The sequence below is a fragment of the Vigna umbellata genome, chromosome 9 (assembly GCF_029865625.1).
Source record: "Vigna umbellata cultivar VRB3 chromosome 9, Vumbellata_1.0, whole genome shotgun sequence".
Classification (NCBI taxonomy): domain Eukaryota; kingdom Viridiplantae; phylum Streptophyta; class Magnoliopsida; order Fabales; family Fabaceae; genus Vigna; species Vigna umbellata.
The window spans coordinates 46303157-46316059 of NC_142173.1; the positions used below are offsets into that span (position 1 = coordinate 46303157).

The 12903-nt window shown below is 37.6% G+C and overlaps 2 protein-coding genes and 1 non-coding gene across 3 annotated transcripts; 1 reads left to right on the forward strand and 2 right to left on the reverse strand.

The window, feature by feature from the left end:
- The first annotated feature begins 383 nt into the window (after positions 1–383).
- On the forward strand, positions 384–3050 carry LOC148193697 (uncharacterized). Its single transcript, XM_088099489.1, has 2 exons — positions 384–1597; positions 1814–3050. The coding sequence occupies exons 1-2, from the start codon at positions 384–386 to the stop codon at positions 3048–3050; spliced, it is 2451 nt and encodes an 816-aa protein (XP_087955615.1).
- Positions 3051–7542: 4492 nt separating this feature from the next.
- Positions 7543–7614, reverse strand: TRNAT-UGU (transfer RNA threonine (anticodon UGU)). Its single transcript has one exon. It is a non-coding gene; the product is annotated as a tRNA-Thr (tRNA).
- A 2055-nt stretch (positions 7615–9669) lies between these two features.
- Positions 9670–12570, reverse strand: LOC124823448 (ubiquitin-conjugating enzyme E2 5-like). Its single transcript, XM_047295649.2, has 6 exons — positions 12379–12570; positions 12178–12257; positions 11730–11844; positions 11524–11576; positions 11282–11410; positions 9670–10057 (listed from the first exon to the last, which is right to left on the reverse strand). Exons 1-6 carry the CDS (start codon positions 12420–12422, stop codon positions 9924–9926), a joined length of 555 nt encoding a protein of 184 aa, XP_047151605.1. The 5' UTR covers positions 12423–12570; the 3' UTR covers positions 9670–9923.
- Between the last annotated feature and the right edge of the window lie 333 nt (positions 12571–12903).

Below are 12903 nucleotides of genomic sequence, written 5' to 3' on the forward strand. Positions count from 1 at the left end.
CTGCCGAGTGGAGTTTGGAGAGCTTCCTGCAGCATCACCCAGCTAAGTTCAGTGGAAAGTGCCTCCCTGATGAGGCTGATCAGTGGCTGGGAGATATTGAGAGAATTTTCAACGCCAAACGCTGCCCAGATGTGAACAGGTTGGCGTACGCTGACTATTTGTTGACTGGTGAGGCGAACCACTGGTGGGCGAGCGTGAAAGCTCTCTTGACAGACGCTCAAACTCCTATTACTTGGGAAGTGTTTAGGAGTAAATTCTATGAAGAATATTTTCCTGATAGCGTCCGGTTTGCAAAAGAGGTGGAGTTTCTTCAACTGGTCCAAGGCGGGATGTCTATTTCTGAATATACGAACAAGTTCAAACACTTGGTTCGTTTCAACACGATGGCCACAAACGAAGAATGGCAGTGCCGTAAGTTTGAAAACGGACTGCGGAGTGACTTGAAGGTTTTGATCTCCAGCTTGTGTATACGGACGTTTCCTGCCATGGTGGAAAGGGCCAAGGTTTTAGAGAAGAACATGGCAGAAGCGGAAAGGCACAAGAAGCAGCAGCAAGTGAGTAGAGGACCTATAGTTTCCAGGGGCAATGTTACTCCAAGAAGAGTCCCGTACGCTCGTCCAAACCAGCCATCTAATGCGAGCGGTTCTCAAGCTTTAGTTCCTGCTGGACGAGCTGGTCAGTATGGAAATGTTACGTGTTTCCAGTGTGGAGGACCACACTACCGTTCGTCCTGTCCTCAATTGGTGGGAGTGAAGCACTGTAATCGTTGTGGGCGAAACGGACACTTGGATAATGAGTGTAACATGGGTGGACGAGCAGTGATGAGACCACCAAACGCTGGCAGAAATCAACCTAGAGGAGGACGAGCCCAAGCAGCAGGACGAGTGTATGCCATAACGGGTGCAGAGGCAGCCAACTCAGGTACACTCATCATCAGTACATGCTTTGTGTTTGGTACATCTTGCTGCGTGTTATTTGATTCGGGAGCAACGCATTCCTTCATCTCGAAGGCGTGCGTTTGCAAGCTGGGATTAGAAGTGAGTGAGATGCCGTTCGATCTGGTGGTGTCAACACCAGCGGCTGGAGAGGTTAGGACGTCCACTATGTGCGTCCGGTGTCCTATAGAATTGGAAGGGCGTAAGTACAAAGTTAATCTCATCTGCCTACCTCTTCAAGGGTTGGAGGTGATTCTAGGAATGGATTGGTTGGCTACCAATCACATCCTCATAGATTGTGGGAAAAAAGAGTTGGTGTTTCCGGATGAAGAAGAAGAAGAATTTTCTGTAACGCTCAGTCAATTAAAGGATGATATAATGGAAGGAGCAAGCTGTTTCCTGATCATGACACATGAAGATCAGGAGTTCGGAGAATTAGGAAAAGAACGAACGTCCAGGGAGGGCGGTATTGAACGAACGGTCGTGGACGAGTTTCCAGACGTCTTTCCGGAAGAGATCCCTGGACTGCCTCCTGTTCGGGAAGTTGAATTCACCATAGATTTGGTGACGACAGCAGCACCTATCTCGGTTCAACCGTACCGAATGGCGCCTGCAGAGTTGGCCGAATTGAAGAAACAAATTGAAGAACTCTTGGACAAGCAGTTTATTAGACCGAGCGTGTCACCATGGGGAGCGCCTGTACTATTAGTGAAGAAGAAGGATGGCAGCTCTCGGTTGTGCATAGATTACAGGCAGTTAAACAAGCTGACCATCAAGAACAAATACCCATTGCCGAGGATAGATGACTTGCTAGATCAACTGCATGGGGCTGCAGTATTTTCAAAGATTGATTTGAGATCCGGATATCATCAAATCAGAGTTAAGGAGGATGATATTCATAAGACACCGTTCAGGTCTCGGTATGGGCATTATGAATACGTGGTGATGCCATTTGGAGTGACGAACGCTCCAGCCGTGTTCATGGAGTATATGAATCGCATCTTCAGGCCTTATTTGGATAAGTTTGTAGTCGTCTTCATAGATGATATTCTCATCTATTCCAAGACAGAAGACGAGCATGAGGAACATCTTAGAATTGTACTTGGAGTATTACATGAGAAGGAATTATATGCAAAGCTGTCCAAGTGCGAATTCTGGATGAAGGAGGTGCAGTTTTTGGGACATGTGGTGTCGGCTGGAGGCATCTCAGTAGATCCAGCTAAAGTGCGAGCGGTGTTGGATTGGAAGAGTCCGCGTACGGTCACTGAGGTTCGTAGCTTTGTGGGACTCGCGGGCTACTATAGGCGTTTTATTGAAGGATTTGCTAAGATAGTAGCCCCGCTAACTCAGTTGACTAGGAAGGATCAACCGTTCGCCTGGACTGATCTGTGTGAGGAGCGTTTTCAGGAGCTGAAAGTGAAATTAACGAGCGCTCCGGTATTAATCATTCCAGACACGTCCAAGCCCTTTGAAGTATACTGTGACGCATCTCATCAAGGGCTTGGCTGTGTGCTTATGCAAGAGAGACGAGCAGTAGCGTACGCGTCTCGCCAACTGAAGGTTCACGAGAGAAATTATCCAACGCACGACCTGGAATTGGCAGCGGTCGTTTTCGCACTGAAGATTTGGAGGCACTACTTGTACGGGTCTACATTCCAAGTCTTCAGTGATCACAAGAGCCTCAAGTATCTATTTGATCAGAAGGAATTGAACATGAGGCAGAGGCGTTGGCTAGAATTCTTGAAAGACTATGAGTTTGAATTGCTATATCATCCTGGGAAGGCCAATGTAGTGGCAGACGCTCTAAGCAGGAAGGCAGTGCATGTCTCGGTTATGATGGTGAAAGAGTTAAATTTGGTGGAGAGCTTCAGGGATCTAAGGTTGCAGTTTGAGTTGGAACCGAATAGCATCAAGTGCTGCAACCTTAGGATATCAAGCGACGTATTTGACCATATCTGGATGAAGCAACGTGAGGATGAAGAGTTGGTGAAGATCTTTAGCGCGCTCGGTTCAGATAAAGCTAAGGAATTCAATGCTGGGACGGACGGTATGCTACGTTACCTTGGTAGAACGTGCATTCCTAATGATGGAGAGCTGAAGCGGATTATTTTATAAGAGGCACATCATAGTCGTCTTAGCATACATCCCGGTATGACTAAGATGTACCAAGATCTTAGGAGTTCGTTTTGGTGGCCTGGAATGAAGAGTGATGTCGCTCGTTTTGTGGCATCCTGTTTAACTTGTCAACGCGCTAAGGCCGAACACCAACGACCAGGAGGGTTGCTTCAACAGTTGGAAATTCCAGAATGGAAGTGGGACAGCATTTCCATGGACTTCGTGACTCATCTACCACGAACGGTTAGGAATCATGACTCAATATGGGTGATCGTGGATAGATTGACGAAGAGCGCACACTTCTTGGCCGTGAATCTGAAGATGTCCATGACTAATTTGGCCAAGCTGTATATAAATGAGATCGTTCGTCTGCATGGGGTGCCTTCAAGCATAGTTTCTGACCGAGACACGAGATTTACATCTCGTTTTTGGCAATCCTTACAAGGAGAATTGGGAAGCAAGCTGCAGATGAGTTCAGCATACCATCCACAAACGGACGGCCAGTCCGAACGTACTATCCAGACGCTAGAAGACCTACTGAGGACGTGCGTCCTAGATCACTTAGGCGCATGGGATGAGGTACTGCCTCTTGTGGAATTCACGTATAACAACAGCTTTCAAGCTAGCATTGGAATGGCGCCGTTTGAAGCTCTCTATGGGAGGAAGTGCAGAACGCCACTTTGCTGGTTTCAAGAGGGAGAGAACGTGTTAACTGGACCTGAGCTTATCCAGCAAACTACTGATAAAGTGAAGTTGATCCAGGAGAGACTGAAGACGTCCTTGAGCAGACAGAAATCCTATGCGGATAGGAGAAGAAGGCCATTGGAATTCGCTGCAGGTGATCACGTATTCTTGAGACTCAATCCAATCACTGGAGTGGGAAGAGTTGTTCGTCCAAAGAAACTGTCTCCCAAGTTCATAGGACCGTATCAAGTTTTGAAGAAGATTGGACCCGTAGCCTATGAACTCGCATTGCCTCCTCAGCTATCAAATCTGCATCCAGTCTTCCATGTGTCCCAGCTTAGGAGATATATAGCTAATCCTTCTCATGTCTTGGAGCTGGAAAACATTCAACTACAACCGAACCGAACGCTGGAGTTGCAACCAGTCCGCATTGAAGACGTTCGCACCAAGCTACACAAGAGAAAAGACGTTCGTTTAGTGAAGGTAGTGTGGGATGCCAAGACTGGTGATTCAACGTGGGAAGTGGAGAGCGCCATGAAGGACTTGTATCCACACTTATTCACGGGTAAGTTCTAAATTTTCGAGGACGAAAATTTTTGTAGTTAGGGAGAATGTGAGACCCTTAATAATTAGCATAAATTAATTCTGACACATCCGCACTTAGCACGCACCACAACCAATAATCATTACCTCTAAACTCACTCCCAATTCTGATTTCATCTCTGCTGTACACTTACAAACGCACCATGTCACACACTCAGTGCATTAAAAACGCACCAAGCGCTGCATGCAGGAGCACCACGTGTCACGTTGGAAGTTTCCCATTCAGAGTTTGGTGTGCAGGTGTCAGCTTGGGAAACGTTCGTTCAAACGAACATTATTTTATCAAACAAAACTGGATTTTAGAAAACCCTCTCACCTGCACCACGCACTCTTCGTCTTCCTCTGAACCCAAACCTCCATTTTCTCCATCTTCTCTCTAAAGCTTCCAACTTCTCTCTACTGTTAATCTTACGTTACTTCTCCAAACCCGTTTTCAGCACCGTAGGAACATTCATCCAGCTGTGGTCTTCCTTTTGGACCGAACAGAACTGGAATCCAACTGGTAAGTTCCTCTCTTTAGTAGCTGTCCATTAGGGTTTCATGCGAAACCATGCTCTCGGTTTATGCATGGACTGTATCTGAATAAATTCTGGTTGTGGGTGTTTAGATCAAGTGGTTAGATTGAGTGGAAGGAACTTAAGGGGCTGTTGCGTATAGAAGAACTGTAGTTGAACGTGTGGAAATCATATTTTAGGGCGTACACTGCTATCCAGGTAAGGGAAGCTTATAATTTTAATTGATACTTGCATGTTGTGTAAACTGAATTGCATGTGATAGAAGCATTATGTTTGAGCTGTATGGAGGACCACTGTTATGGATTATGATTCTGATTTTTGATTTATCTGTCATGAACGAGCACTGTTGACTGTATTATATATGTTTGGGTGGTTTGAAACTGCATGTTGGTTTGATTCGTATGAGTGATGGATGAATATTATAATGTATGAGTTCTTAATAGGTTGATTGTTGAATGGGAATTAATCTGGAAGTAGAATTTATAAAGTTTAAAGACTTGAGAATTGTTTGAATTATAAAGTATATGTTGAGATGTTGAAATCTGGAAATTCGTTAAGCTTGAGAAATCTGAAAACCTAAATTATTCCCTTGATAATTGACGCTCGTCACTGTACGGTCTTAGACCGTTCGGTTTTTCTTTAAAATAACTTAGAATAGAATTCCTTCATTTGGAAAGAATTCTGCTCGAGAGCGAGCGTCCCCGGTTGATGGTCTGAGCGTTCGTCTAGCTCAGCAGTATTTAAATATTTAAAACTTTATGAATAAGTAACGCTCGGTCTTATACCGAAGCGCTCGTCCTAAATAGCGTTCGGCCTTATGTTGAACGTTCGTCTTTGATAGCGTTCGTCCTTATGTCGAGCGTTCGTCCTTTATATTGTTCGGCCTTATGTCGAGCGATTCGTCATTCATAGCGTTCGGCCTTATGTCGAGCGTCCGTTCTTAATAATGCGCTCGGTCTTATCACGAGCGTCCATTCTAAATCTCGCTTGGTCTCATACCTCGCGTTCGTACTAATTGAATAATTATTTGATAAAATAGCGTTCGTTCTAAAGTATTAGACATTCATTCTCCGTACGTCCGTTAAATCTCTGGCCTTAGTTTTCATTATGCAACCATCTTCAAATATGATTCTAAGTATTCGTGACAATCCATTGTGTATTAAATCTGGTTCATATTTTTATCACAAATATTTTCTAAGTACCAGTACACTTCAAGTCGAGTCAGTTCATCTAACTGGCCAAATAGAAAATTACGATTGTTGTATATTTTCCTGAGTATCCAGTAACTTTATTTGGACGTTCGTCCTACTTCTTCAATGGATTGAGCGTTCGTCATTTTTGACTCCTGAACCTAATGATGTAAAAGATGATGGAATATGATAAGTTAAAGTGTGAACACTATGAGATCTGAATTTATGATGTTGGATTTTGGACGAGCGTTCCAGGGAGGAACGTCTCATATATATATATATATATATATATATATCGAAAGATTGAATTGGTAAAGTATGACTATGGATAGCTAATGCTGGCTTGGTCCATCCTGATATTCCGTGATGCTCATCTTCACGTAGAAGGGAGTAGTCATGTGTGGGAATGGCAGGAGGTTCTATTCCTTAGGGGTACTTTGGATAGAGCTAACCTCGAGTGGCAGCTGTTGAGGGTATCCCAGTTACTACATCACTCGGGTGCAAGGACGCCTGTAGCTACACGGTTCATACAGTCCGGACGGTCGTCTATTATACTTATAAATTACTATGATGAATTGTGTTAAATTGTATGTTGTGCGTGTGCATTGAAATGTTGAATGAGTATGTTGGATGTATGAATTAAATATTATAAGCTTACCCTTTTCGTTTTCCTTGTGTTGTCAATTGTCCATGTACGTTCGTCCTGTCTTGCAATGATCATCCGTTGTGGATGTGAGCAGATGGTGGTGCATCTCTTGAAGAGATACTGGAAGAAGAAAATTTGGATGACGCAAATCTGGTTAAGGTGGAAGTCAAGGCCGAGCCTTAGAGCGCTCATTAGATTTGTGCTGTAAATGGTAGAATAGTTGTACGTACGGTTAAATGTTTTGTAAAACCGTTCGTCCTGTTTATCTCTGATTTCTATTTTGAACGTACGTTCTTTTGTACTGATGCCGTTAGGCTTTTAAACGCTGAGTTTAATGCAAAGACTGTTTATGTTACTGTTAATTGTAATTAATTCTCAATTATGGTAATTACTGTATTTTGGGATGTTACATATTACATTTTCTAATCGTTGTGTTTCGGTTCTTAACTCTACTTAACTAGGATTAATTTAATGCAAAAAAATTAAATATTAATTAATTTAATAATATAATAAATAATTATTCAAATTAAGATAGTAAAGTTTTTTGGATACGTAATTTAATCAAGTAATACATGTCTTATTTGAAATAAAAAGATAGCTATATTTTATTTTTTCAACAAATAATTTACTTTTAACATTTTACATTTTTTTTAATTTCAAAAATCATAATTTATTTCATATACTATCATATTTTTGGTATTATAATTTTGAATAATTGTAAAATATATTTTTTCTAGTATCTAATAAACAAATAAATATATTAAGATTGTATGTATTGGCACAAATTATTCTTCAGTGAGGATTCAAAACATATTTGAAAACAAAACCAAGAAAAATATATATATAATAAAAACTGCCCTCACGCAGGATCGAACTACGGACCTTCAGTTTACAAGACTGACGCTCTACCACTGAGCTATAAGGGCCAGCTGTTATTATATGCTTAATTTTGATTATTAATCGTTACTTTACATGTGTATAAAAATAAATACCAACATGAAGTAAATGGAAAGTAGCGGACATAATAATAACTAGAGGGAGACATGAATTGATTAAATTAAGAAGGAATGAATAAAATTAACTTTTATATAGATAAATGAAAACATGAAAGCAAAAAGTAAAAAGATATTTTATTATTAAAAATAAAAAAATAAAAGAATATATATATATATTATATATATATATATATATATTAAGAAAATGAAAAATATATAATAAAAAATTTCCAAAGGAAAAATGAGGAGTGGAGATTAAATTGAAGGTTTAATAGGTTCGGAGGTCCCTATATTTGTGGGTTCGTTTCAATTGAGTCCTCCAATTTTGAAAGTGATCAATTTGGTCCCTAATTTAACAAAATTGAGTCAATAATACCCTTTCCGTTAAATGCAATGGACGGCATTAACGTTTTAAACATGTGGTATGTTGAAGCATCCTTCAAATAAAACTGTGTAACCTGCAAATAAAGGATGCCTCAACATACCACATGTTTAAAACGTTAATGCCGTCCATTGCATTTAACGGAAAGGGTATTATTGACTCAATTTTGTTAAATTAGGGACCAAATTGATCACTTTCAAAATTGGAGGACCCAATTGAAACGAACCCACAAATATAAGGACCTCCGAACCTATTAAACCTAAATTGAAAGAAAAATAAATTTCATAGTTGAACTTTATCACATTATATTACGGGTGTTGCTCCCTCTACCACCACAGCCTTCTCCCTCCACCTCCCCTTTACTATTTTGTCCCTCAGTAAAATTTTATTTTTAGAATTATTGTTTTTTAATTTTACTCATTTATAACATATTTCACTGATAAACTACGTAGTTCCTTGTATGAGTAAAATATTTTTCTGCAAAGCTCAGTGATCGTGAAAAGAATTATCAAGCAATCTTCCTCTTGCTTTCGGTGCAGTACGTGGTGTAGTGCGTTTGTGGTGTAATGTGCTTGTGGTGGTTCCTCTCCAGGTACGTAATCATAATCCTTCCAATAATCCTAAACCCTAAACCCTTCCAATAATCCTTCCAATAATCTTTCCAATAATCCTTTAACCCTAAAACGTAAAATGAAAACGAAGCCTAAACGGATGACATCCTTCAACGGATGTCATCCGTTTAAGCTTTGTTTTAATTTTATGTTTCTGTTATTATTTTATTAGATATTTTAATATTTTGATTTATTATTTTTGAATATCTTTTTAATGTATTTTAATAATGTATATTTATATTAGTTTATATTTAAATATTAAAATATTAAAATAATAAAATAATAAAAATAAAAAATTTTAACTTTAAGGATATAATTGGAATTAAAGATAATTGGGGAGGTGGAGGGAGAAGGCTGTGGAGGTGGAGGGAGCAACACCCTTATATTACTCTTTATTTATTACCTAAATGATTTATTTTTCATATAGCTTATTTGGTATTTCCTTAAAATTGGAACAGATATCAGGGTGACTTCAAAGTCAATAAATGACAAATTTAAATCAATTTTAACTAGCGTAAGCATGTAGATAGCTGTTGGTGTATATTTTAATATTAATATGGATTGAAACAGAATTAAATGTAGTGAATACATATTTGAATGCAGAATTCATGTCATTATTCTAAGCATTTATTTGAAATCAAAGTCTAAATTGAGATTCTTCAAATTCCAAATTAAAATACCAGACATTCATTGGTAGGATTGCAACGATAATTGTTAATTATTATTCTTTGTAACACAAAATTGTTTGAAATTATTGCTTGAATGCAGCTTGCATGTAAAATATAAATATCAATTACTTTGAGACAAATTGTAACATTCAAATATCTAAGTAAGTCTTAAGTGGAAAAATGTATTTCTTTGGGAATATATTGACGAATTTACATGTTAGTTTAGATATGTATATATACATTTTTTTTTTTATAGAATTTTTTATACTGTCCCTCTATTTTCGATCTTGGAACATCCTTAAATATTAAGAAACGAAGTTCAAGATCTCAGAAGCAATAGATGCATTCATAGCAGAAGCAGCTTAAACTTCAGAAATTGAATTTTCTAGTCACATAACTGAATACCTTAAACACCTAAATCATAAACCAATTTACACACAACCACCATGGAACAGATAGAAAGGTGTGAAGTTTTCCTTCAACCATAAGAACTTTGTCTCTTTAACCTATTCTTGGACTCGATATAAAATCATATGATATCATGTACAATCAAATAAGACAGGCATTATATGTAAAAATCTAAGGATCTGGTTGCCCGACAATGCCATCATCATCACTAGAGGCATAACCATCTTCACTCAGCTCATCCTCGCTAGAATCTTTCTCCTCTACAGCTCCAATGTCTTCTGGCTTCGCATATTTCTCACAATATTCTGTTCATTGCCTCAAAAAATGAAAATTGTAAACAAAAGCACTTGCTTAGAATATAATAACATATTCACATATGGTAGACATTAAAATGTTTCCCTTGTCAGTCTTTAAACTACTGTCTCACATGAAATCCTAGAATTAAATACACTGGAATATCTAGATTTCTGTGACCATGATACAATATCTAGATACTCACATAAGTGCGATTTTCTTCAATGATCAAAAAATGCCAAGGACAACGAATATATAATGGTATACCAATTTGACATACCAAATTAGAAAGTAAAGTTTAAAAGGATGACAAAACAAAAACATTGGTTCAACATTTTATAAGGAAATAATCACCATTTTTGTAATTTTTTTTCAGAATATTTATTATAATAAGCAATTATTTCTCGCTATACCAAACCTGGCCGGAGATATAGGATCTAAGATTCAATTGATACAAACAATAATAGAAGTTGTATGACAGTAAATTGGAAAGTACTTTCTTTGATCAGTAACTCAGCTTGAAAATGGTCGAGTATGTTAAATACTTTATATTAGCTCAGTTACAAGCAAACTATTCAACATTATACCATGAAATCATGAGGCCTATATTACCATTTGAGTATTGGAATTCAAAAACTCTTCTTTTACACACTCAATATACACTTTTTATTATCATTACAGAGTAGGATTGATCAATGCCAAAGCAAATATCAGAATAGGATGCAAGCAGGTAATGATACTGAGATCTTCAAATTCCCTAGAAGCAAAAAGAAAAAATGATGCCAAAGCTTCCAAACTGCAAGCTTTGATTAGCATATTAAAGATAAGTGACTAGCTGCTGGAATGCTCATTGGCAAGTGAGAACATATTCTAAAACTGTTGGGGAGCATTGACACTTGTGCTTTAAATCGAACAAATCCTTTGGCACAAAAGGAGATTTCAATTGTTGTACTTAATAATGATATTACTAAACATTTGCAATTGTTGTGGTAAGGATTTGTGTTCAATATCAGTTTGTGCCAAAAATGACAGATTCTTTAGTACAAACTTGAATCTTCAAAGCTTTTTATTAACTATTAACCACTTAATGATTTTTCACTCCAATTCAAATTCGATAAAAATAAAGATGCCTGTAGTTATTGTTAACAATAATGCAGGAACCCTCTTACTATTAACATGAATTACCTACGCATGACAGAAGCATTACAGATTTATACAACAGAAAGGATTACCACCTTTGACTCTTTGTTCATATGTAGCATGATCTCGGATCATCAAGGCAGCAGCATCACCATTTAATGGATCTGATGCATTGGGATACAGAAGAAGTTGAGGAAGAAACACCTCAAACACATTAACAAGGTCTGAAAAGAAATAAGGAAAATCACCAAATTTTAAGTAGTGGCAGTAACAAAGCAAGGCAGAATCAAATGCATAGCAAGTATGCATATAATAAAATTCTTGAAACATTGCTTACCAAACATGGGACTCCAAGTCTGGTTAATAACATCTAAGCATACAGAACCAGACCTAAGCATTAGAGGAAACTGTATAAATTAGCTACTGAGTTTTGCAATGTGTTTGTGCAACAGCCAATAGACTTTCCATTGAGTTCAGTGGTGCTGCTTAAATAAGATATAAACTATGATTTAATGAAGTTATGGTTGCAGTGGAACAACTTACAATTCATCAACATTAGGATGAAAAATTTTATTGACAAAGCCAATAGATGGAGACTTATAAGGATAAGCATCAGGTAGCTCCACCCTTACCTTCCACACACCAACCTCATACAGACCTGCACATGATTCCCATTAAAGTGAAAAAAAAAACAGAGAAAATTAAAACAACAATTCACTTCCACCTTTGAAGTTAAACATAGATCCTAGTGCAATTAATCCTCATTGAATAAAATAGCCAAACAATGAATCAACCACATTAGTCTAAGCTATTGACTGCTGATCCAAACACTTCACATTGAATTCAAAGACAGTCGGTGAAGGAAGAAATTTCAATTTCAATGGAGACAAAGTTGGGCCAAAAAAAAAGATAATCTCAATAATCAGACGAGGAACTGAACAACAAAATAAAAATAAAAAGTAAAATAACAACAAAGGATGCAAAAATTTACTATCTTTAGGTCCGTGGAATTCCACAAAGAATTCTTGCATGCCATCGTTGATCATCTCCACCTTGTAGTCCCTCATCATCCTGATGACCTGATCCATGTCAATCAAACACACCCCAAATGGAAAAAGACAAGAAATTTATGCAAAAAGAACAGTTTCTGAAATTAAAAAAATAAAAATAAAAACTTTGAAATATAACAGACAATTTCATCAGGTCCATGTCCCTGCGTTTGCTAGGGGAAGACATTGTTTCTCTCTGCGTTTGACTCTTGTTGTTTGTGCGATTCTGCTGCTGCGAAGCTCTGTGGAATCAAAGGTACACATACAAGAAGAAAGGCTGAAACTGTTTACTTCATGTTCCACAAATAAAAAAAAGGCTCAAACCCAAACAAACAAACAAAAAAAACTGAAAGTTTGAGTTATTTGAAAGTAATGTGAAGAAAAACAAAAAAAACACGTATTGATTTTATATTTTGATAAATTACTGGTTTAAACTATATAATTCAATCAATTTTATTTTTCAAATCTCCACCCTTAAAAATATATTTTTAAACTTTTTTATACCTGACCTAAAATTTAAAATAATATGGTTAAAAAAGAAGAATTAAGATGATATGAATATTACCTGAATGTACTCATTCTTAAGCATAAAGATCAAGATAATATAACTTGCGCAACTATAAAAACTAATAATTAAACCTTATTAAAAAAATTATAAATCAATGACA

Coding starts and splice junctions, on each gene's coding strand:
- LOC148193697 (XM_088099489.1), top strand. CDS start 384: ATGGCCACAAACGAAGAATGGCAGTGCCGTAAGTTTGAAAACGGACTG. Junction 1,598..1,813: donor GAAGAACTCTTGGACAAGCA/GTTTATTAGACC, acceptor TCATCAAATCAG/AGTTAAGGAGGATGATATTC.
- LOC124823448 (XM_047295649.2), bottom strand. CDS start 12,422: ATGTCTTCCCCTAGCAAACGCAGGGACATGGACCTGATGAAATT. Junction 11,411..11,523: donor GACTTGGAGTCCCATGTTTG/GTAAGCAATGTT, acceptor ATTTCTTTTCAG/ACCTTGTTAATGTGTTTGAG. Junction 10,058..11,281: donor ATATGAACAAAGAGTCAAAG/GTGGTAATCCTT, acceptor GGCAATGAACAG/AATATTGTGAGAAATATGCG.